At 41.1% G+C, this 23284-nt stretch overlaps 1 protein-coding gene across 1 annotated transcript in view; it reads left to right on the top strand.

The window, feature by feature from the left end:
* Positions 1 to 23284, top strand: part of Wdr64 (WD repeat domain 64) — a 93020-nt gene that overhangs the window by 11275 nt on the left and 58461 nt on the right. Inside the window, exons 3-8 of the mRNA XM_027418895.2 lie at positions 5525 to 5627; positions 7434 to 7537; positions 11021 to 11050; positions 12683 to 12793; positions 15007 to 15221; positions 17657 to 17791. Coding sequence (XP_027274696.1) covers positions 5525 to 5627; positions 7434 to 7537; positions 11021 to 11050; positions 12683 to 12793; positions 15007 to 15221; positions 17657 to 17791 — 698 coding nt within the window. The remainder of the gene's footprint in view (positions 1 to 5524; positions 5628 to 7433; positions 7538 to 11020; positions 11051 to 12682; positions 12794 to 15006; positions 15222 to 17656; positions 17792 to 23284) is intronic.

The following is a 23284-nucleotide window of genomic DNA, read 5'->3' as shown; positions in this document are numbered from 1 at the left end:
CCAAAACTGCTGTCTCAGTAATGTAAGCTTCAAATAGCATACTGTAAAGGGACCCAGGACTCTTTATGTTCCATACATGCCGAACGTTAGGACATCGTGCCAGCTGGGAGAGATCTGCACATGGAGAGCCACAGGAACCAAGAATCTTTGAATGTAATGGAGAAAATAAGTAAATCTGCATTTTTTTTCAGTTATGGGGAGGAGGAATTAGAGTCTTGTTCTCTGTGACATCTGCTCCTTCTAGTCATACACAATCTTCTTACATCTGTAAAATCTTCTTTTTGTAAATCCCAGGTACCCATTTAGTCCTCACAACAGATCCACATGCAGATTGCAGAAAGCCCCGCTATTGCCACAGTGAGGCTGAGAACAGAGAAACCCAGCGCGTTAAAGACGTTTCTAAAGCCACACAGAAAGTGGGCTTTGGTCTCCATCTCCAATCCCAGATACAATTATCCTTTTGGACTCCTAAAACCTTTCAGCTTTGATAGAACAGCTCTCATGAGCAGCCTCTGAAGTACTTTGTGCGTGTGAGTTGGTTGAGGCTCCAGGAATCTGTGCGGGCAGCTCTGCCTTCATTGCCCTACCATTTTCTCACCACCATGAGTCACTGCCCTCAAGGATCGTTGCTATTTCAAGACCTGCGACTTAATCTTTCTGGGCTCCAGATCTGTCATCTGTAAAATGGAAATTTAATATTAACTGATGAAGACTCACTTCATTTCAGTATTGATTAGCTGGTTTTTATAAAGTGTCTTATGAGTTAATAGTCATTGATCAGGCCGTATGAGTTAGATTCATCCTTCAAAAATCAGGCAAAAGTATACAAATCTGATTCCAACATGTAAATCTTTTTTGTCTCAGCAATGCCACAAAAAGTTACGATTTACTTTTCTGAGGTTTAGATGCAGGTGCACTTGGAGAATTTTATATTATTAGTTTAGTGAAATCTTAGAACTAATGAAAGCATAATCTAGGTCTGCCCCTGCAATATATAGTGAGAAAAACTAGGTATAAAGGAATCTGAATGGTGTGATTGCCTCACATTTACAAAGACCTGGTCTACATTTTTAATACCACCCTGTTAGTCCTGTGTTGCTAATAGGTAGCTGCTGTAGTTTATATATGAAATGTCTTCCGTAGGCTAGGGTGTTTTGAACACTTGATCCCCACATGGTGGGACTGTTTTTGAAAGGTTGTGGACTTAGGGAAGGAACTGAGTCACTGAAGGGGTGGGGAGGCTTTCGTTTTTCAGCCTTCCCTAGCTTCTTGTTTAGCTGCTTATCTGAGTTTGGCTGCAAGGTAAGCTGCTGGCTCCCTGCTCTTACCACCACGCCTTCCCTGCTTGCTGCTATGTCTTCCTTGCCACGATAGACTATATACTGCTGGAGATGTAAGACAAAACAAGCCCCTGCTCTCTTAAATTGCTTTGTCAGAATATTTTATCACAACAACAGGAAGAGAAATCAAGAGAGGAACATAGAAACAGATTTTTAGGAGCACACTGTGAACTAACTCAAATTGGAATCATACTGCATGGGGTGCCAATCATGCCCCCCAAGGTAAATTTAAAGTGAGTTATTATAAAGTTAAAATTATATTTGCTAACTTCAAAATGTAAAAAGGATGTTCTAGGGTAGATTAAAAAATAAGCTGCATGCAAGTTTTTATTCAATCTATCTGCTTTTCATTTTCTTCATATGTTCTACACTGAATATATGTCACCTAAGTAATCAAAAAAGATTTTTAATGGATGAAAGCATGGGGAATCCCTGGAAATTGCATTGTTAAGAGAAAATGAATGCTGTTTGTTATAATGTACTTGATAGTCATAAAGTACTCAGGCCAGCAATGCACCCAAATCATGTTACAGCTCCTAGCCTGAAATTTAAAATTTCAAGGCAGAAACTGGAGATCCTTGAGGCTACTGCTTATCATAAGATGACAAGGGATGTTTCTCTTTGATCATAAAACTTTCTCCTTGAAACATAACCTTTCAAAATGAGCTTTGCCACCTCTTCTGAAGTTTACCAGTTACATCTAAAATTTTTCCCAAGTAATTTTCAATGACTTCATGTACTTGGATTCCTTGAGAAGTTATCAAACAATGTGAGAATATGTTTAGTATAAGTGAAAGTAGCAAAATCATTTGCCTATTTTAAAATTTGTATTATCATGTATTAATAATACATAGTAGTAGGCTTCATTATGACATTTCATACATTTGTATAGTATATCTGGATCATGTCCATTCCCCCATTTCTGCCTCTTGTCTGCTCCCACTTTCTCTGATCCGAGTCTTCCTTTCAGCTGGTCACCTTTCTACTTTCCTATCTTGTCAAATTGGTAATTTTGGCAGGAGTAAATGTCACATGGATATGTAGATCCACATGGCTATGACTCTCTAAAGGATATGTATGACAAAATGCTCAGACAGCAAAGGTACTTAGTGGATGATTTTTAACTGGCAAGGAGTTAAAGGAACCTACGTTCTGTTTCCTTTACGGTTCCAGGAAACCTAGCGCCCCATTCCTCACATGTTGAATTCCTGTCTGGCACTTGGTGTAATCCGAGTACATTATACTCTTCCTAATTACTAAGAAATACAATCATCCACGTCCTCATTTAAGGGGGACCATTCCTGATGATCATTTTCCAGATGGGGAAAACTCAGGCACAGAGAACTGACACAGGCTTGCGATCATGTGACCAGCTGACAGTAGAATGAGGATTAACTGATTTCCCAGTCCCAAAGTGTGTCATTCTGCTTTGCAGGGGTGTGGGGGGGGCATTGCTCCCACAGTTCTTCACATATCTCTTCTCAGACACTGATCAGACACTGTCACCGTCTCCACAATGACTGCAGAAACAAAACATCAGGGTGAATGGCTGTGTGTAAACTATTTGAAGTTACTGAAAACATAGCACCTGGTTTAGAATTAGCCTTATCTTGTAGAATTCTCCAACCCCAAGAAACGCTGAAACTTATTTAACAGGGGACAGAGGAATCATGGTCCCCATTGTCATTTCACTTTTTGACCTGAACATTATCATGGTACATTACTATCTTAGGTTACATAGGCTGCCAAACATTTATTGATTGTGCTGAAGAATGCTTATAAAAAACAAGGGCATGTAAAAGTACCCTCCTTCTCAGGAGTCCTGTTCCCCAGTTGCACCATCAGTCACCGTTCTAGGTAATTGTGATGGGAATTTGCTGATGGATTGAGGGACTAATCACGAGAGCTTAATGCCAGAAGATTATCCTAGTTTATTTTAGTGGTTCAAAGTCCTTCAAAACAAGATAGGGAGGGGAAGGATCCCAAACATGGAGGAGACTTGAAACTCCCCTGCTGTGGCTGAGAAGGAGGGACTTAGGTCTAGGGCTGAGTAGAAGCCCCTGAAATCTAGACAGTGTCACCTGACAGCCAACAGGCAGATCAACCTCATGCCTCCAACATGAATGACAGAGAACTGATTCTTCCCAACACACATTTCTACTATCTCTTTGATTGGAGCCCATTGAGATCCATTTTGGACTCAAGTCTATGAAAGTATGGGTTAATAAAGAAGCCTTCTTTAAAGACATGTTTGTGGCCATTTGTTTTGGTAGCATTAGAAAAAAAAATAAAACAGGAGGATAGGTGGTTGGGCTGGGGAGATGGCTCAGTGGGTGTGGTGGTATATTATTTATAATTTATTAAGGCTTACCTGAGGGTACAGAAAGCAAAGCTGGCTACAAGCCATAGAGCCAGGCAGTGCTGATACAACCTTTAAGCCCAGCAGCCATACTAGCTAGTCATAGAGCCAGGTGGTGGTGGCACACACCTTTAATCCCAGGACTCAGAGACAGGCAGATGGATCTCTGTTAGTTCAAGACCACACTGAGCTACACGAAATTGATCCAGTCTAAAAGAGAAACAGCTCACATAAAGAAGATCTCAGCACTTGGGATCCCATGCCTTTAATCCCGGGATTTGAGAAGTATAAAAGGAAGAACCAAAGGGTCTCACAAAGCAATTATCTCCAGCCACAATGAGGACAGGAAAAGATTCAGTTTCTAGTCAAGGAAGACAGAACCTCCATTTCAGTCTTGGCAGAGGCAAGAGCTACTGGCCAGCTGCTTTTCTTTTCTGATCTTCAGCTTGAAGATTGAACACCAATATCTGTCTTTATGTTTTTATTATTTGTGTTCCAAGATGATGAGCCCCCTTCTGTACAAGCATGAGAACCTGACCTCAGAGTCTCCAGCATCCACACAAACTCAGCTGGGTACCTGACCTCAGAGTCTCCAGCATCCACACAAACTCAGCTGAGGACCTGACCTCAGAGTCTCCAGCATCCACACAAACTCAGCTGAGGACCTGACCTCAGAGTCTCCAGCATCCACACAAACTCAGCTGAGGACCTGACCTCAGAGTCTCCAGCATCCACACAAAGTCAGCTGGGGACCAGACCTCAGAGTCTCCAGCATCCACACAAAGTCAGCTGCAGACCAGACCTCAGTCTCTAGCGTCCACACAAAATCAGCACAGCAGCAGAGCACACTGTAACCCTAACCCCCCCCCCCCAGTAATGGTTAGCAGCTAAAAGCAGGTGGATCCCCAGAGCTCTTTGTCCAACAGCTTAGCTATGGGTGAGCTCTGGCATCAGTAAGAGACCCTGTCTCAGAAAATAGAGAAAGACACTGATAATGACATGTACACACACATACACACAGCATTTGAAATTCCTAATTTCTTTTGAAATTCTTAATAGGTGAAAACATTTATTTCTGCTCATTAATAAGTTAATAGGAGTTATTTTGTTGCTGGTGATTTTGAGACAGACTTTTCCTGTGCTGTCCAGGATGGCTTCAAACTGGTCTCAAACCTCTTACCTCAACCTTTCAATAACTGAAACTACAGACTTGTGTCACTATGCCTGGCTTATAGCTGTTAACATTTTTTTCAAATGCCTCTGATTTTGAAACTTCCACAATTTGGTAGTTTATTTGAAAAGATCACTTTTTATATCCAGATTTTCTTCTTATAGCAAGGTAGCTAACTTTCACTTAACACCTGGAAAGTAGGTAGTAGCTAATCAAACAAATCTGAAATCTTTTATATTCTGAAACATCCCTCTGCCAGAATAAAAAACCTGACCCAGCAAGACTGATAGATGATGGTTAGGAATAGTCAGTCATTCATGGTGAACATGCATGGCTGAGGCCCTGGCTGATCACTTCATTTCCAAACAAGGGCAAGATGGTAAGAGGTCATTTACTCTGAGCAAGGACACCAGCCTGGTTCATGGTTGCTTCATGGAAAAGATGTCAGTCCCTCCCTGGAAATCACTCATCATCAGTGACAAGTGTGTTGAATGTCAAAGTGTCCCTTATTTCCAGGGGGCTCTCTACTATGATATCAGGAAACAAAGTGCATTTCATCTCAGTTAGACTTTGAATTTACCCAGTGCAGAATCCGTAGTTACTTGGCAGCCATTTCTGAGATACTCTTTGTGTTTACTCTGTTGGGAATTTTAGATCTTTGGCTATTTCTCCTCTGATGAAGATTCTCTTGCTTCACATTTGGATGAAGAAAATTTGGTTTTCCTTGTGTCCAGGAAACAGCGAATTGTGATTTCAGGTGACTTTTACATTTCCTTTCCAAGTTAGTATGAATTTTCAGATTTTTCTCAAAGCTGAGCTCTGGGAGCATGGTGTTTCTGAAGAATCGCCTTTCGTTTCGTGTACTCGATCAGTTCCTCGTAAGTACCAGTTTGGGTTCAGTTCCAGAGATTCTATCTGCAGCTGAAACTGGAAGGTCACCCTCACTCTGAAAGAACTACTAAAGGTGAACAGGGAAAGGAGTCAGCGTGTGAAGAGGCTTGGGCCTCCCGTTAAGTCTCTGTGATGACATTCTATGAGCATGTGTTCCAGTGTCACTGGAAGGAACTGCTTATCTTTTACAATACTCTTGAAGACTTCCCAAGGAAATCTCCTCCCAACCTGGTACCCTTGATTCTTCTGAAACTGAGTTTGAGCTGGTCATGGACAGGCATTAGCTCATCTTAGGACCTTTCCAGCTTCCAGGTATAATCTTTTTTCCCCCTCAAATTGACCCTGAGACTTGGGTACTCCTGTCCCTCTGCACCCTCAACACTTTGGGTTTTCTTTCCTGTTGGTTCACCCAGGGTGGGCAAGGGTTAGGGGAAGAGGTAAAGCCCGGAGCCTTTTCCTGTCTTTCAGCATTGCAGTCCATGTTCTGAGAAGAAGGGAGCACCCTGGGTGGAGTGTGGTGTTCCTGTGCATCTCTGAATGGGGATGCAGCTCAGCTGGAATAGTACCTACAGTGTGGGTCAGATACATGAATGCCGGGGACACTGAAGTGAAGAAACAGACATAACTCCCCAGACTCATCTGTTATTCTCTCTAATGTGTGCCCCTGCTACCTGGAGTACAGACTCTGCTCATGTCCATTCTTCTCTAAGTGTTTGCAATAATAAAAATTACATCACCACGAGCAGACCATGATGGTGCACACCTGTAATCCCAGCAGTTGGGGCAAGGGGAAAGTCATGAAGTCAAGATCAGCCTGGAGCTACATAGCAAACTAAAATCCAAAAAAAAAAAAAAAAAAAAAAACCAAGTTAACTCACCCTGAGAAGTATTGCATGTAGAGCTTTGTCCTTCATTCTGATGGTAGGCACAAGAGCATCAAAGTAGCTAGTGTTATTTCCCCAAATGTACAAAATGGTTTTAGAAGCCTTCAAATAGCATTAAAGCAGTTTGATTCTTTGATGATGGAAAGCCTGAGATAGTGTTAGGATTTTAGTCTGTGTAGACCGTGATGGTGACACTTTAAAGAAAAAACAGCTAAGAGATGTGAAAAGCCTCAAAGTAGAAATGATTCCACATGATGTTTAGAAAGCCCATTCTCTGTGAAATGTGCTCAGAGTGGTGTGTGTGTGTGTGTGTGTGTGTCTGGTGTGTGTGTGTGTGTGTGTGTGTGTGTGTGTCTGGTGTGTGTGTGTGTGTGTGTGTCTGTGTCTGTGTGTGTGTGTGTCTGGTGTGTGTGTGTGTGTGTGTGTCTGGTGTGTGTGTGTGTCTGGTGTGTGTGTGTGTGTGTCTGTGTTTGTGTATGTCTGTGTGTGTGTGTGTGTCTGGTGTGTGCTGTGAGGGATGTGGGTGGATGATGGGGTGTGGAGTTACAAGATGATTGGGAATTCATATGCTATATTTAGCCAAAAAGTTCTATATTCATATTATGTCTCTAAGGATAATTAAAAACCAAGCAGTAGTTGCAGGATTGTTTTTTTATAGTTTTATTCTAAGTTCTAAGAACTTGGGGCTTCTAGTAAAATGCTGGCTGCCTTCTTTTTCTTGTTTTAGACCAATAACAAATGAGTTTTAGGGCCTCTGGAAATTGACATTAATGACGTGCTTTTGACAGGCAGTAGAAGACGAGATGTGATCAAATGCATTGTGAAGGTCCCACAGTTGGATTTATTGATAACCGCATCTCAGAAAGGATTGATAACAGTCTTTAACAGCCAGGTAATTTGAAAGCATGCCCTCCCTTCCCTCTTCCCGGATTTTTATCTATGCATTACCCAAATGCTTCAGAAAATACAACAACGTTTCAGTATTATTTAAAATATAAAATACAGGGACCACCAAGCCCTGGGGTGATTGCTGAGGTTTGATTGCTGCATTTAGTATTGTTTCTCAAGAGTGCAATAGTGAGTCGTGTGGCATCCACCGTGTGAAGGATTGATCTGGATATTTTCCAAGATAAAACCCTGAACACATGCCAGCCACGTAATAGAAGATGCTATGAGGATAGTAGACTTGGAGGAGACGAAATGTCTCGAGTGTCCCTGGTTTTCTGGGATGCTGAATAAGGAACTTCATGGGCCTTGTGTCTTCACATTGGGATAAATGGACAATATGAAGATCAAATTCAATATTGAAGTAGAAACCTGAATATTTCAGAAGAACGTGTGGTGGCATGTCCTATATTCTTCACTGTGAAAACAGGAGATGCCCTCTTGCTATTAAATACACAGAGTAAAGATTCAAAGTTCATTTTAACTGAAGACAATGATGGGTTTTTTATTTTATTTTATTAGTTCAAATTAGGAACAAGCTTGCTTCAGATGTCAATCCCTTCTCCCTCTCCCCTCCCCCACAACATCCCACCTGCCCCTAGCCATCCCCCCTCCACTCCCCAGGCAGGGTAAGGCCCTCAAAAGGGGCGCCCCAAAATCTACCACATGATGGGCTTTTTTACACAAGAAAAATGTATTAGAAATAATCATCATTTCAAAAATCATTTTTAGTCCTTTCGTAACACTAAGCTCCGAGTTTTCCAGAAGATCACAGCTGGGATGATGAGATTGTTAGGGAAGGGCCTTCTGGCTACTGGGCTTTGGTGTGTGGACAGAGTCAGTAGCTTTAGATGTGTGGACAGAGTCAGTAGGTTTGGATGTGTGGAGAGAGTCAGTGGCTTTGGATGTGTGGACAAAATTTGCTCTCCAATCTACTACAGAATTAGCTGGATGTGATATTTAATGTCTTTAGGCCCCAGGTCTTATCCAGAGCAACAAACTTTCCTTCCCACATTGTTGTGCTGGTTAAATGACTGAATACATCAAATGTGCTAGCCTCACTGTGACAACCCAGCAAATTCTAGCTATTAATATGTTTTTTTTTTTTTTAAAAAAAAAAAGATCAGAGAACTGGTCTCTGTTTACACAAAACCCTTCTCCATTTTTTTCTTTCTTCCCTAAGAACATTAGTTCCCTTCTCAATATGGACCTTTATATCTTCAAAAATTGGACCAAGATGTCATTGTAAAAGAGTCCTTGATTATGAGAAAGTAAGGTTTCTTTCTCTAGGATGCTTCATAGATACCTCAAGCAAACCAACACCACAGAGAAGTTTACAGTTGAGCACATCGAAACCCACAACCACACAGAAAGTCAACTCAGTCTCTTATAACATGACAGGATCCTAAAACAGAAAGAAAAAAATAAAGGAAGAAAAGAAGGGAAAAGGAAGGAAAGAAGTAACTGGAAGGGACAAGGATATGGCACTTGTCATACAAGCATGATCACATGATAAAAAATATTACACGTGGCCTCATGTGTCTGCAACTATGATGCTGGGGGGGGGGGCGTTAGAGACAGGCAGATCCTGGAAGCTTACCAGCCAACCAGCATTGCTGAATGTGTGGAGTTTTGGTTCAGAGAGAGAGAGACCCTGTTTTAAGGAAGTAAGGTGTATGGTGATAGAGTGGAACACATGATGTCTTCCTTTACCCTCCATGGGTGCACATGGACAAGCATGCACACACACTTGCAAATACCGTACATACACATTCTTGCTCTCCCCCCATACACACACATACACCATACACTCCTACCATACACATGCACACAGTGGGTCTGAAGAGAAAGAGACTGCTTTAAAATGATGGTAAGATTTGATACACTAGACAGAAATACTGTTTTGCATGTTATGTTCCTTAAGCATGGGAGAAAATCCCGGGAATCCCTGTGTAGGTCACAGTGATCACTTTTAAAAAGCAGTCATCAATAACTCCAAATACCTTTTAATAGATAAACACATAATTTAGACTTTACTTGAGGAATGATGAATAGAGCTAAGGATTTTCTTGGTGGTAACAGACCGGAAATATCTTTAATAGCAATTCCTGCAAAAAAGGTGATGAAGAAAGGAAAATAACTTTAAGTTGTTCCCACCGAAACTGCATACAGGGAAGTATCTTAGTTTCTTTTCCTGTTGTTGAAATGAACCACCAGGCAGAAGCACTTAAGGAAGGAAAGATTTCTTCTGGCTCACCTTGAAGCTACAGTCCATTCCAATGCTGCAGTCAAGGCAGCAGGAGCTTGAAGCAGCTGCTAACAGCTGCCAGGTTTCAGAAGACAACAATTAATGCTGCTGTGCTACTTGCTTTTGCAATTTAATGTAATCCAGCATCCCCACCCAGGGACTGGCCCTGCCCAGGAATTGGTTAAGGTGGGTCATCACAAGTCAATTAGCCTAGGAAAGACAATCCCACATGTACATTCTCAGAGGAGGCAAACCTTAATGTAGGATATCCCTCTCAGCTGTGCCCATCTTCTAGGAGATTGTTCCAGTTGAGTACACTAAAACCACCACAGGCAGTAAAAAGAGGAAACCACAGTGCTCTATCCTGCTATAAAACACCTTCCTATGCAGAAATAAGACCCCTAGTGGAAGGCCTCTTGGCACTCTTCTGATGAAAGACAGTCTGTGGCTTGAATGAAAAACAATTCCAGAGCTCTCCCTGCCCTACTTTTTTGTTCATGTAGCCCATTGCTTCAAAGAAGCCATTTCCAAGCCACTTACCATGACCATCTGAGCATGCTGAAGAATCTGCCTCACTGGGATACTTTAGCTGCTTGCCTTCATTTTGGCAGCAATCATCATGAATCCAGGGTGTGAGAGACACTGCTACATACTAGGTCTCTGCACAGGACATGTCTGACACTTAGCTCAGTGCCCAGGACACCATTCATAGATGCTTACATAGAGGGCCACTAAACAGAATGCTTTAAAGATATCCAGTAACTCAAAGAGAAGTCTCAGATGAAGCATGCTGTATTGTTCTACATTGTCCCCATGTCCCTATTGCTCTACTTAGCCACTGTTGTCCTTGCTGTATTATTTTGCATTTCTAACTTTTGATAACAAATGTTGCTATGAATAGCTAAAAATGAGGTATTTGCATATGGAAGGAACAAAATAATAATAATAATGATAATAATATCACCAAGAGATGGCTCAGCACCAACGGTAGAGGAGAAAGTCTTGCTCCCTGCAAACTGAGTTGTGTTACTTGACAGCATTAGGTGAATCTGAGGAAGAAGTCAGGAGGAAATTCTCTCAGCAGGTAAGATGGCAAGTGAGAGCAAACCAGGGAGATTGTGTGTTTCCATAGCTTTCTTATTCTTCCTAAAGATCCTAACTCAATTTCATCTTTACTCACAGATGAGAGTTCAGACCAACACCAATGTTACAGTAAGTACATTAAAAGATTTCGAAGTAAGTCAAAGTTAGGGCTGTGGTTATGGCTCTTCCACGGCTGCTCAGAAATCTCAGTGAAGTGCCTGCTTGAACAAAGGGCTAGAGAAATGGTCCAGGGGGATCAAGTGATTGCTATGTAAGTACAAAGACTTGAGTTTGAATTCCCAGGACCCAAGGAAAGCTGGCCATCTTAGTGTGTGTCTGTTATCCCTGTGCTCATCTGAGGATAAGATGGGAGGTGGAAACAGGAACCATGCAGGAAGCTTGCAAGTCAGTTAGGCTGCTAAATGCAGCATAGAACAAGAGGAGACTCTGTAAGGAAGGTAAGATCTGACACTCGAGGTTGTCCCATGTCCTCCACATATGCTTTATTGACATGTTTTACTGAACCCACACACACAAACACACACCCTACACAAAGGTTTCTAAAGCTTCGTAAAAATGATATTTCAAGATTGTGAGTTTCGCATTTATTGACCTGGCTCAAAACGAAGCCTTGAATAATACCAAAGACCCAAGAGTTACTTCCAGGGGTTTTGTTATCCACAGAGAATTTCTGGGAAACTAGAAACTTCTGGGAAACTAGTTACTTCTTGGAATTTTAATTAAAAGTGTCTGAGTTTTAATTAAACATTGTTTTAAAAAAAATTGACACCCCAAGTTATAAGAACAACATGGAAATAATTTGCGAGCATTTTCAGCTTGAAGATTGCCATAAATATTCGAGTGCAATTTTGTATTCTTATTGCATGTCACTAGTCTTTAGAGTGAGCTTGCAGCAGATGGAAAGCTGTGGTGGTTTGCTTTCCAAACCATCCCCACTGAAGATGTTTGAGAGATGGGGTGGATGCTGGAGGTTTGTTTTGTTTTATCACTGTTTTCATGTACCCAATGAATTCACCAAACTACCAAGAGACAACACACTACCTGGTAAAAGAGCCCCGATTCTTGTTAAGCTTCTCAGCCTCCATTTTTGAAATGGAACAAACCCATTGGACTCCTGGTGGTTTTATGGAAGATTCATGTGCACATAAGTTTCTGACATCCCAGGCAATCCAGGCTGTTGTTCCTGCTGATGCTGTAAAAGCTTCCAGACTTGAGTTGAGACCCAAGAAGACTGTGGGCCTCAGCTTATGATCAGATAGATCGATGATCACTAAGGGCTTTTCTAGAGGAAAGTGTTAGCAAGCAGCAGGGCTGGAGCACTTGCTTAATCGGTGCTCTGGTTCTAGCTGTGCATGTAAACAAATGGTCTCACTGACCCTCCACCAAAGCTGGCTGCTCCTTCAGCTGCCCTGCTCTTCTAAGGAGCAATTCCCACACTAGCTGAATCAGTCTTGAGATGGTGGTACTGAGAACAAGGTGGGTTGGAGGGACCCTTTTCCTGTCTTTATGCCACTCCAAGGAGATGCTCTGTAGGCTTTCCTGCCACTTGAGATTTCTAGTGTCAATAGCCTGCTTCCTGCTGTGCAGCACCTTGAGAAGGAAAAGCACTGTGATTCCCAATCCCCTCTGTCCTACAGTACTGGAGACTAAACCTAGGGCCTGGTGCATGCTAGGCAAGTGCTCTACCACTTGAGTGTCGTCCTTAGTCCCAGAGTCTCTGACTCTATGCTTTTCTATCAGGATACCTCCTGGATCACAGGCTGTGATTACCTGGGCCAGCTAAAGAGAATCGTTGCCACTACAGAGAGGACCATCGTCGTCTGGGATTATAAAGCTCAAGGGAGTAGCCAGGTACTGTGCTGAGAGAAATGATAGAAAGAAATGAGATTGCGTGTTCAATCACTGTAAGGAGAGGAGCCCAGCCGCAGTGTAAGGAGTACCTGTTAGAATGTAGAGAAGTAACTAAGTAACCACTTAAGATGGAGTTCAGCCTCAATATCTGGTAATGAAAGGGGAATGTGGTTTTCTTTTAGTGTGGCTCTCATTTTGTTTTCAGTTTGAGAGGGAGAGGTAATTCTTTTAGTTTGTGCTGTTGCTATGGAATTTGGGTTTTATGTTGTTTCCTGAGGTCGAGCAGCAGGCTCCACACACTCATTGTGCTCTTCACTGGTACTCATGGCTCCAGGCATCCTCCTGCCACCACATCAGACTCGTTTGCTCTTGCATTTCCTTCTACAAATCCAATCATTTTCATTTTGGTTATGCTTGTTATCAAGTGCAAAGCCTTTCTCCCCAGCCCAGCATCCATAGGAAGAGCAAAAGTCTCATAGGATTGTAGCTGACTCAGAACACTAAGCCCCAGGGCCTGGACTTTGTGCTCTCTGTTCAGGCTCTCCTGTTTGCACACTTGATTTTTAACTCGGAGAAGCCTCTTCCTTATCTCTAGGTCCTCGTGATTCCCTCCTTCCTGCCTGCACCCTAGGTGGGACATCTGGGCACCAAGGCCATCTTTGCCCCCTGCTGGCTTCCAGCTGTAACTTGGAAAGACATTTTCTGCCCATTCTGGTGCACGTGGTGGCTGAGCACTCCTGGGGAGACGCAAACCAGCAAACCACACGACATCATCACAGAACAGAACCTGCGAGTTCAGCTTAGTTGTCTGTGGTTCCTACTAACCTTTATCTTGTCCTTGTCAGCTTGTTTTCCTCACAGTATCCCACCATTTCCCTGTTCTCCTCAGGCTCTCTCCCTCCTGCTGGAGCCTTGCTTGCTCTTCTCACTTCCCTTCCCTTCCCTTCTCCCTTACCCTTCCCTCCCTCCCTCTCGCCCTCTCTGAACACCCTTGTATCTGTCTTGGCAAGCCAAGGGTCCTCAGTTTCTCCCCTCTCGTCCCTTTTTGACATTAATCTTTTAATCTGGAGCACCTTGTCTTCTCCTGCCTCTTTATCTTTCTTTCCACCAGTTTAGGTCCCAGATCAAAGGTCATCCCCCCACCCTACCCCACTACCACCTCTGCCCACGGAACATAGTGTCCTCACGGGTCCATGGCACTGGTCTAGTATGTACTGCATCCTCTCTGTCCTCCCTTCTGGCAGGGTTGCTCTTACAGAGTGGAAATCTCTGTTGAGCTCATCTTGTACAACCATGCCTGGAATAATGTTTGGCACCTGGTTACTGCTCACTACACATTAGCTGTTGGCCTAGGGAACCTCTAAATATATCAACTCTCACTCATTCTAAGGAAATGGAACAAATAACAAAAATCTTCATCTGCTTTTCTTCCGTCTTAGGACAGGGAGTTCTGGAAAAGCAACAATAACTACCTAGCTTAGTGAACCCATTGAGTGGTACAGAATCAGCTTGCAAGTGTTTGTTGGATATTTATGGATAAACTTGGGTGTTAGAACACTTTTCTACTGATAATTCCATATAAAATTCATGAGCATTGCCTAGCATGGATGAGACTCTCTTGAGTTCAACCTCCAGGATTCCATAAAGCAGACACAGTGGCAGCACACCTGGAATTCCAGCACTTGTGAGGGAGTGGTTGTGGGGGGTGGGTTAAGAATGGTCTAGAATATATAGTGAGTTTGAGGCTGGCTCCGTATTTCCATACAAAGTCAAGAGAAGGCATTCGAGGTTGCAGCTCCTAAGATCCCATACACATCCAGCCAAAGAGTAGCTTTCCTTTCCTCAAGGAACACCCAAAAGCATTGAGCTGGACTCACAGCTTTAATTTGGTTTTATTTGGTTAATTTTTTTCATAGCTTTCCCAAGTTCCTGTATCACTGTATCACGATTGGATCTAAAATGAGAAACAGCACAGAAAAAAACCATTAATAATGAATAAATTTTTTTCTTTATCTTCCCCCAACCCACATGTCTGGTGTGTGTGTGTGTGTGTGTGTGTGTGTGTGTGTGTGTGTGTGTGTGTATGATACTGGGGATGAAACTCGGCACCTCATACATACTGAGCAGGTGCTCAGCTACTTGCTACTGAGTAAAACCACAACAATGTGTATCACGTAGAGTGTAACTAATTCCCAACATTCCTATGCTTTCAGGGGCACTATTTTGTTATCAAGCCCATGGACCACTGCCTGTTGTGTGTGTGCGTGGTGCCCATCCCTGACCAACTCTGCAGAGATGACATCCTCCTGGGAGATGATGGTGGGTTTGTGAACAAGTTCACTGTAAACAGCGACGACTTTGGATTAAAGCAGGCAAAAACAAAGAAGAAATTACAAACCCAGGTCCTAGACTCAAAAAACTTCAAAAGGTAAGGACATTACATGAATAATTCTCCTTGGATCTAACAATTGTGGGCATTGTTCAGTTCTGTACACATATAGTGAAATGGAATGCAAGACCCACAGTTCTTTTGAGGATCAAAGTCATGCCTAATCCAGGCTTGGAGGAACACACCTATATATAATCCCAGGCTCTGCAGGGCAGAATCAGAAGAATTATGAGTTTGAGGCTAGCCTAGACTATATATGGAATTCCAGGCTAGCATGCATTACATAGCAAGATGTAGACTAGGCTGGCCTTGAACTTCCAGAGATCCACCTGCCTGTGCCCCCTGAGTGCTGGGACTAAAGGTGTGTGCCACCAACACCCAGCTGTTTCAATAAATTTAAAAACAAAAAACAGATAATACCATTCTCATCTCAAGAACCTTCCAAGATAATAAAGAAAGCACAATTTGCAACTGAAATTTAAGTGTCATTGACAGTTAAAATCTATAAGTATCTGATATGTTGAGTTAAACTTAAAATGACATCATAAAAAAATCTACAAAATATATACTTGTGTGTATTTATAACTACTACCTGGCAATTGAATAAGAAAGTTTCTAAACATAAAAACAATAGATGCTGATTTTAAAGAAAATAATTTGATAGATTTGACTATATGCCCAATTATGTTTCTTCAAAAGAATAAATTTAAGAAGTAAAATAGCCTGCAACAAATATTTGTAATAAGTATGAGAGACAAGTTGATACTCCTTAATAGATGTCAGAGTTCAATTAAAAATTTCTCTTGGGCTCAGTAGTTAGGAGCATGGACTGTTCTTGCAGGGGGTCCTGACCAATTTGTCAGTACCCATGTTGGGCAGTTCAGAGATGCCTGTCATTTCAGGTCCTATCACTCTCTTCTGCCCTCAGTTGGCACTTGCACTCACATGCACGCCCACACAGACAAACACATTATTATTATTTTAGTACTTATTTACTTGTACTGTGTGTATACATGAATCATCTGGTCCTTACCTTGCACTGAACTAAGATCAGCCCTAATGCTGTCACTCTGAGAATAACAGTCAGAAAGACAGCTCTGTTTCCTGCCCTCTTCATCTGGTCTGTGTTATGCAGTCCCTGTGTGGGTTGCTGCCCTGCACACTATGGGTCCCTTGTTTCTGTCATGATAGACCCAGATAATAGAACTTTATCTCCACTAGGAGGTGGGCCACTTGTCAGAAAGGTCCATGGTCCATTGTCAGTTCCTCCTCCCCTTAGATAGACATGTCAGAAGTGAGAATGGGGTGGGGTGGGAGGAATTTGAGGTCTGTCGGTGTGGTTGAATGGATATGATCCTACTGCTTCCTGAGAAGGATAATTTATACCCAGACATTCACCATGCCATCTACTTAAATCTTTTAAGTACAGATACAGGATGAGTGTTGAGGAATTTCTTCTGCCAAGAGATCCTAAAGCCTGATGGAAGGAAAAACGATAAGGCGAGAAGGACAGTTAAGTTTGTGTCCATCATAAAAGTTTGACTGAAGTTGACAATTCTCAGAATTTGTTCATTTTGAGTCAGTAAAGGTGTGGGCAGAAAATACTGATATATGGAACAGTGTACATATTAGAGGAATATCCATTATCAAGAGTTCAAAATTAAACAGAATCTAGGATGGGGAATAAACAAACAAACTCCTCTCCTCTACTGTGCTCCCTCCCCTGCTGCACAACGATGATACCTGGAGTCACAAATGTGTCTGTTCGTCTACTAGAAGACAAGTGATACTCAAAATTCTATGCTAATCACATGTGAATGCTCAGAGTTTTTCATTAAAGTAAGGATAAGATGGCCATGTGCTCTTATCTGAGATCCTTTAGATTACTCTTTTCTCATCCCTTCCTTCCTTCCATCTTTCCTTCCTTCCTTCCTTCCTTCCTTCCATCCTTCCTTCCTTCCTTGTAAGAAAATATCTGGTAAATTAGCTTAGGGAAGGAAGGTTTATTCCGCTTCTGGGTTTAGAAGGAATACAGTCCAACAAGACGATGCATGCAAGTTGGCAGGACTGTGAGCTTGTCAGACGTCTTCTGTCAGGAAGCAGAGGACAATGACTGTGGACATTCATGCTTTTATTCTTGGATTCCAGCCCGTGGAATGGTGTCACCCACATGCCTGGCGGCTCCTCCTTCCTCAGCTAAACCCCGTTCACATCATGTTTGCTAAATGATTCTACATCTAATCAAATCGACTCACACCTTTACTGCTGAAGTCATATCTCAAGATTTAACAAGAGTCTTATAAAGTTATTTTTAATTTTAAACTTGCTAGATTGAGACAACTTAAACAGCTAAAAAATGGTGTGATACATAGGGCTACAGACTTAGCACAATTTGATTCAAACCAAATGAAATGCTAAGTAGAAAAAAAAACATTTGTGTATCTAACATAACCTCCACCCCTTTTCATTCCCAGTGTTAAGAGGAAGCTGCATAATGATTGGGTTATGAAAATCAGATACATTCCAGCTCTCAATTGCTTTGGATCCTGCTCCTTAGACAGTGTCCATTCATTAGTTTTGGAATCCTTGAAGAGACTTGAGGACAATTTGTAAGTACAACAGTGTATCTATATGAGCATTCTGGGACACCCAGCATTTTTACAACCACTTGTACCCAATTGTTGTTTAGTGGGGACTGGGGCTGTAGGCCCAAGCTGGAGCACATGCCTAGCATTTGTGAAACCCTGGCTTCTGTTCCCAGCACTACAAAGAATTGTTTATTGGTCTAATGTATTGTAATAAGTCTATAGACCCGTATCTATATGTTAAACATTTATTTTGTTGGTAAAAGTTTATACTTCAGAATCATTTTAGCTAGCCAGCAAACTATGCTTCTGATCTTTATGTGGCCAATCATATCTTATCTATCATAAACATGCCAGCTGGTGTTCTTATAGAATTGTAAGTTTGAGTAATATCTGACTCATTTTCAATCTGGTTAAGTAGTTCCTAATAACTAGTTATGGCATTTGATTTTTTTTACATTGTTATTTTTTCCATTCCAATCCCAGTTCCCCCTCCCTCCTCTCCTCCAGCTCCTCCCACTTCCCCCCAGCAGCAACTCCCATCTGGGCATCGGAATTTTTAAAGTCTTTAAGATATTTGCTATAACAGATAAACTTCAGAAACATTCTAAGGGACAGAAGCTGGGTAAAAATTCTGTATATTGTGCAATTTCATTTATTTGACATTTCTCAAGGTAGAGATTTATAGAGACAAAATGCACATCATTGGTTGCCTAGGGCTGATGACAGGAGTGGGAATCTCAAATGGGAAACTTCTAACGTGGAGAAACTTGTCTTAATCAGGGTTTCTATTGCTGTGAAAAAAACATTGTGGCTAAAAACAAGTTGCAGTGGGGAGAGTTTATTGCATCTACAGTTTACAGTCCATCATCCAGGAAAATCATGACAGGAACCTGGAGGTAGAAACTGATGCAGAGGCCATGGAGGATGTTGTTTACTGGTTTGTTCCATATAGCTTGCTCAGCCTGCTTTCTTATACACCCACAGGACCACTTGCCACGTCAATAACTAAAGTAAAAAAATAAATGTCCCACAGACAAGGAGCTAGCAAACTTCCCAATAGGCAGCCAGATAGAGAGAAGGGCTGTTACTAGGTGAATATATCATATAACTTTCACAAGAATATAAATTATAATAGACCTGTGTAACAGTACATTGTTTAATAAGTTTTAAATAAGTTTTATGCTGCCTAGTTTCATATAGATTTGACACACTCTAGAATCAACTGGGAAGAGGAAACATCAGGTGAGAAAATGCTCCCGTCAGATGGGCTTGTTGGTAAGTCTGTGGGACATTTTGTTTCTTTCTTTTCTCCCTTCCTTCCTTTTGCAGTTGGAGAAAAGTTGGTATTAGGGGTGAGAAAACACCCCTAATTAGGAGTTTGAGTATTATCTGCCTAATATTCACACATACACACACACACACACACACACACACACACACACACACACACACACACACACACTTTTCCAGAAATGATGCAAGCAAGAGAGTAGCATGAAATATTTAGTGCTGACAAGAAAAAAGCAAAACCGTCCAAACAAAAGCAACCAGCCTGGAATTCTGTGCACTTTGCTTTTAAAATTACTCTTCAATATAAAGAACACCAAGAGTAGTAGGGCATTCCTGCAATCCCAGAATTTTTGGCAGCAGGACCAGGAGTTCAAAGTGATGCTTGGCTACCAGCCAGTTTCAGGTCATTCTAGGATACATGAGACCTTATTTAAAAAAAATAAACGAATAAAAATAATTAAAACTTTCTCGGACAAACAAAAGTCAAAGGAATTTGTTGTGAGTAGGCCTGCTTCCCAAGAATACTATGAGAAGTTCTTCAAAGCAAGGAAATGACAGTGTCAACATCCTTGAGCATGTGAGCACATACATGTGTTTGTGTATAAGTCAAATAACAATGAGAGCAATAAACAAGGGATTAGAGAGAAAATTAGTATTGTTTTGTCTTTATAAATTACTTATGCTACTATGAATCTGTATACCATATATATCACAAACTCCAGTGCAACCTTAGGAAGAAGAGGAGGAAGGATGGGACTAGAAGGAAACAGTTGATGCTTAGAGAAGCAAAACAGCAACCATGAACCTTGATGATGGGAAATGAGCCAGACACAGAAGTACAAAATTCATAAACACAGAAATTAAGCTAAACAAAGATCAAAAGAATAAAAAGTGAAAATGCATAAGATGCTCAGTGGAAATAAACAGACAGAAAAAAAAGTGGAAGACAAAAATAGGAACAAACCACAAGGGCAATGAATAGAAAATAATTAACATAGTAGACACAAATCTCATATCAACAATCACTTCAAATGTCAATAGTAAATGTTACAGCTAAGAGTTGGAGATTATCTGATGATAAAAAAGAACCAAATATATATTGCTTACAAGAAACACATTCTTAATATGTGTAGTTAACATATGTATATATTAATAAATAAAATTAACATATACATAGGTGGAAAAGGCAAGTCAAAAAACAAAACACAAACAAAAACAACCTCTAAGCTTAAGTTCAAGTAAAGAAATAAGAATTAGAAATTTAATAGAGTAGACTATCATATCTCTCAGATGACTTACATTTTCTTAAAAAAAAAAAAAGAATTGTGGACTTCATGAAAGACCCACATTTTGTATTCATTGCTTAGAAGCTGAAATGCTTATTTTGGTCTATAATATTGTCACATTCAAAGATAAATTTAAAAGCTTCACCGCATATTAAAAGTAATTTCATTCCCTGACACTGGGCTAGGTTCCACAAATGTCATTTATATGATGCAGTTATTTATAGGGTTTTATTTCATTTCTGTACATAATTAATTGCTAATGAGTGCATACTGGTGTTTTATAGAAGTACATTTCTGAAACACAAACTAATTAAGAAATAGGTGCAACTGTATATCGAATTTGATTTTATCCTGTGCTGGCAATTCATAACATGGCCATAGCCGTGGATAACAACTCTGCCTAGTCCTGGAACCTTGGCTAGAGGTGGTGAGAGAATGAAGACAGGATTAGCATAGAGGTACATGTATAATAAAGTTGGGATCAGGTAGGGTTCTCTAATACTATCAGCCCAATTTGGAACCTTAGTTTATTAGTTTACAGCACATGAAGAGGAATTAGCTAGTCTTGGTAGGGGGCCCTGTAGATCATCAGTCTTAAGCTGTAAACATCCAGGAGGTGGACGATGCCTTTGCTAGTCTTTGCATACACTGATCTGTCTTTCATAAATACTCATACATGGACTCCCAAGAAAAGCTTTGCCATATCTTTTTATTCTGGGGCATATGGGTAATGGCTTTGTCCATTTCCCATGGGTCAACTGGTCTTGGAATCCTTGACAAGCTATGCCTGGTTCTTAGATTTGAGTACATATTCATTACCTTAACTCATAGCCCCTAGAATTCAAATGGTTATATAGGAACCACCCTTCAAGAAATACCTACAGTAGCATATTACATTTTGAATTGGTGACATGAGTACCAGAAGGGGCTGTGCAAACTTCCAAAGAAGGGCAATTAACATTTTTACCCAGCTATAAAACCTATGAACCACAGCAATGACCAGCATGGTACTTACAACCCTAAGAGTGCAATGAGTAGCTCACATACCACAACAGTAACCAACAGCTCTTTAATTTAACTTAAAGGTCACTCAACAACCTACAACCTACAACCACCACTTTACTAAGCCAGCAAAATCCCTAACTTCTAAATACCTGTCCTTACACCACAGATAAGTGTAGTCCTCACATCTCATCAAGGATACTTCCTTTTGCAGCACCCAAAAATCATTACTGGAAAATCCACAACCAATAAAAATGCAGAGTTGTAGAGCCTAGTCCCAATGGATATATCAATAAAACAACTCCCACACCTAAGGTTCAGGGAACATTCCAGAATAGGAGACAGCATGATTAAGAGCCAGAGGATCAGAAATTTTGCTATGAGATCGTATCACCTAGGAATGTCAGAACCCATGAAGCCTCACCAACATGACTGCCTAAACATGAACCAAACAAGAAAGATCCCATTAGACATGTCACCCCTACACAAAGAGCTGGAGGCAGCTAAGGGATGCTGAGAGCTGGAAAAAAATAGTATTCCCTGGGGACAAGCACACCAATTGGTTATCCAATACCGAATGGTCTGCCCCCAACACATCCAGACAAATAACATTATACAGACTGTAACAGGATGTATTGGAAATATTAGTGTGTACGCATAGATGTATGTAATGGCAATTAGTGTAAAAAGAGGCCATGAATTTGAGAGCAAGGGGGCTATATATGAAGGTTTGGAGGAAGGAAAGGTTAAATGATCTAATTATATGATAATCTCAAAAATAAAGGAAATACTTTAAAAAAGACTAATCACGCTCTTGTAGGAAGGGCAGACAATAAACAGATAATATAAATTAAGTGATGGGAATGAAGTAGCATTTGGGGTGGAGGGCAGCGGGAGGCAGTGTTGGGTCAGGACCATCACTAGAGGCTGTTCTTAGGAGATCCTTGCTGAAGCAGAGATCTTCATGAATGGAGGACTCACTTTTGCAAAGAGCCAGAGATAGAGGTTTGTTTTTGTTTTTTGGTTCATTTTAAATCTCAGATCAGATGTTGCTGTTATGTCAGAAGAAATATGACCATATGGTTAGCAGGATTCTAGGCAAAATTAATAGTGGCACAGGAGTATGTGGTGACCTTAGAGATGATTTAGTAATATTTTCATATTCTTATTTTTTGTTACCCTTATTTCCCGTTTCATTCACACACATGCACACATGCATGGACACACAAACACAAACATTCTGTTCTAGGAAACTTAAATTCATATGCTGCATAGTATCCCACAGACCTGGTCCTTAAAAGTCATAAGTAGATTACCTGGAAGGTTTAACCCTCCAACCAACTGGTGCACTGTGGTGTTTGCTGCAAAGGGCATCTCTTTCACAATAGTCAGGAGTCTGTCTTCCAGATGGATTCTGGACTTCCTGATATTTACTGTCTCTTTTGGAATTTGGTAGGTGGTAATTGCATCTCTGCTGATTACAGCTGGAGTCAGGAAGCAAGGAGATAAAAATACTCAGACAACCTCAGCAAACAGGGCTCCTTGATCCATCAGGTGCTCCAGGAACCCATCAGCTGCTTGCCCTTCTCTTTCTCTCTTTCTCTTTCTCTCGGGTCACGCTTTCTAAATCTAGAAGCTGAAGAGATTTCTCAAGTGGTACTTATGAGCATGTTTTCCTGGACTGCCATGGCCACCAGAGAGCCATCACAGTTGGGTTCCTTCATTCCGAATGCAACATGTTTCTATTTCCTATTTCTGCAATTTCCTATAATGAGGCTTCAGATGAAACTGTATTTATACAAATACATAATTGGTCAGCTGTTAAAATGGGAGTCATCCCATCTCCCCAAAAATGCAGGAAAGGAAACTCTCAAGAAATTTTCATTTCAGAATGATTAGCATACTGGTTAAAATTTTGTGTGGGACTTTCAGAATT

Source organism: Cricetulus griseus, chromosome 5, assembly GCF_003668045.3.
Source record: "Cricetulus griseus strain 17A/GY chromosome 5, alternate assembly CriGri-PICRH-1.0, whole genome shotgun sequence".
Classification (NCBI taxonomy): Eukaryota; Metazoa; Chordata; class Mammalia; order Rodentia; family Cricetidae; genus Cricetulus; species Cricetulus griseus.
Note: the sequence above shows the minus strand (reverse complement) of the source record. Positions and strands in the feature narration are given on the sequence as shown.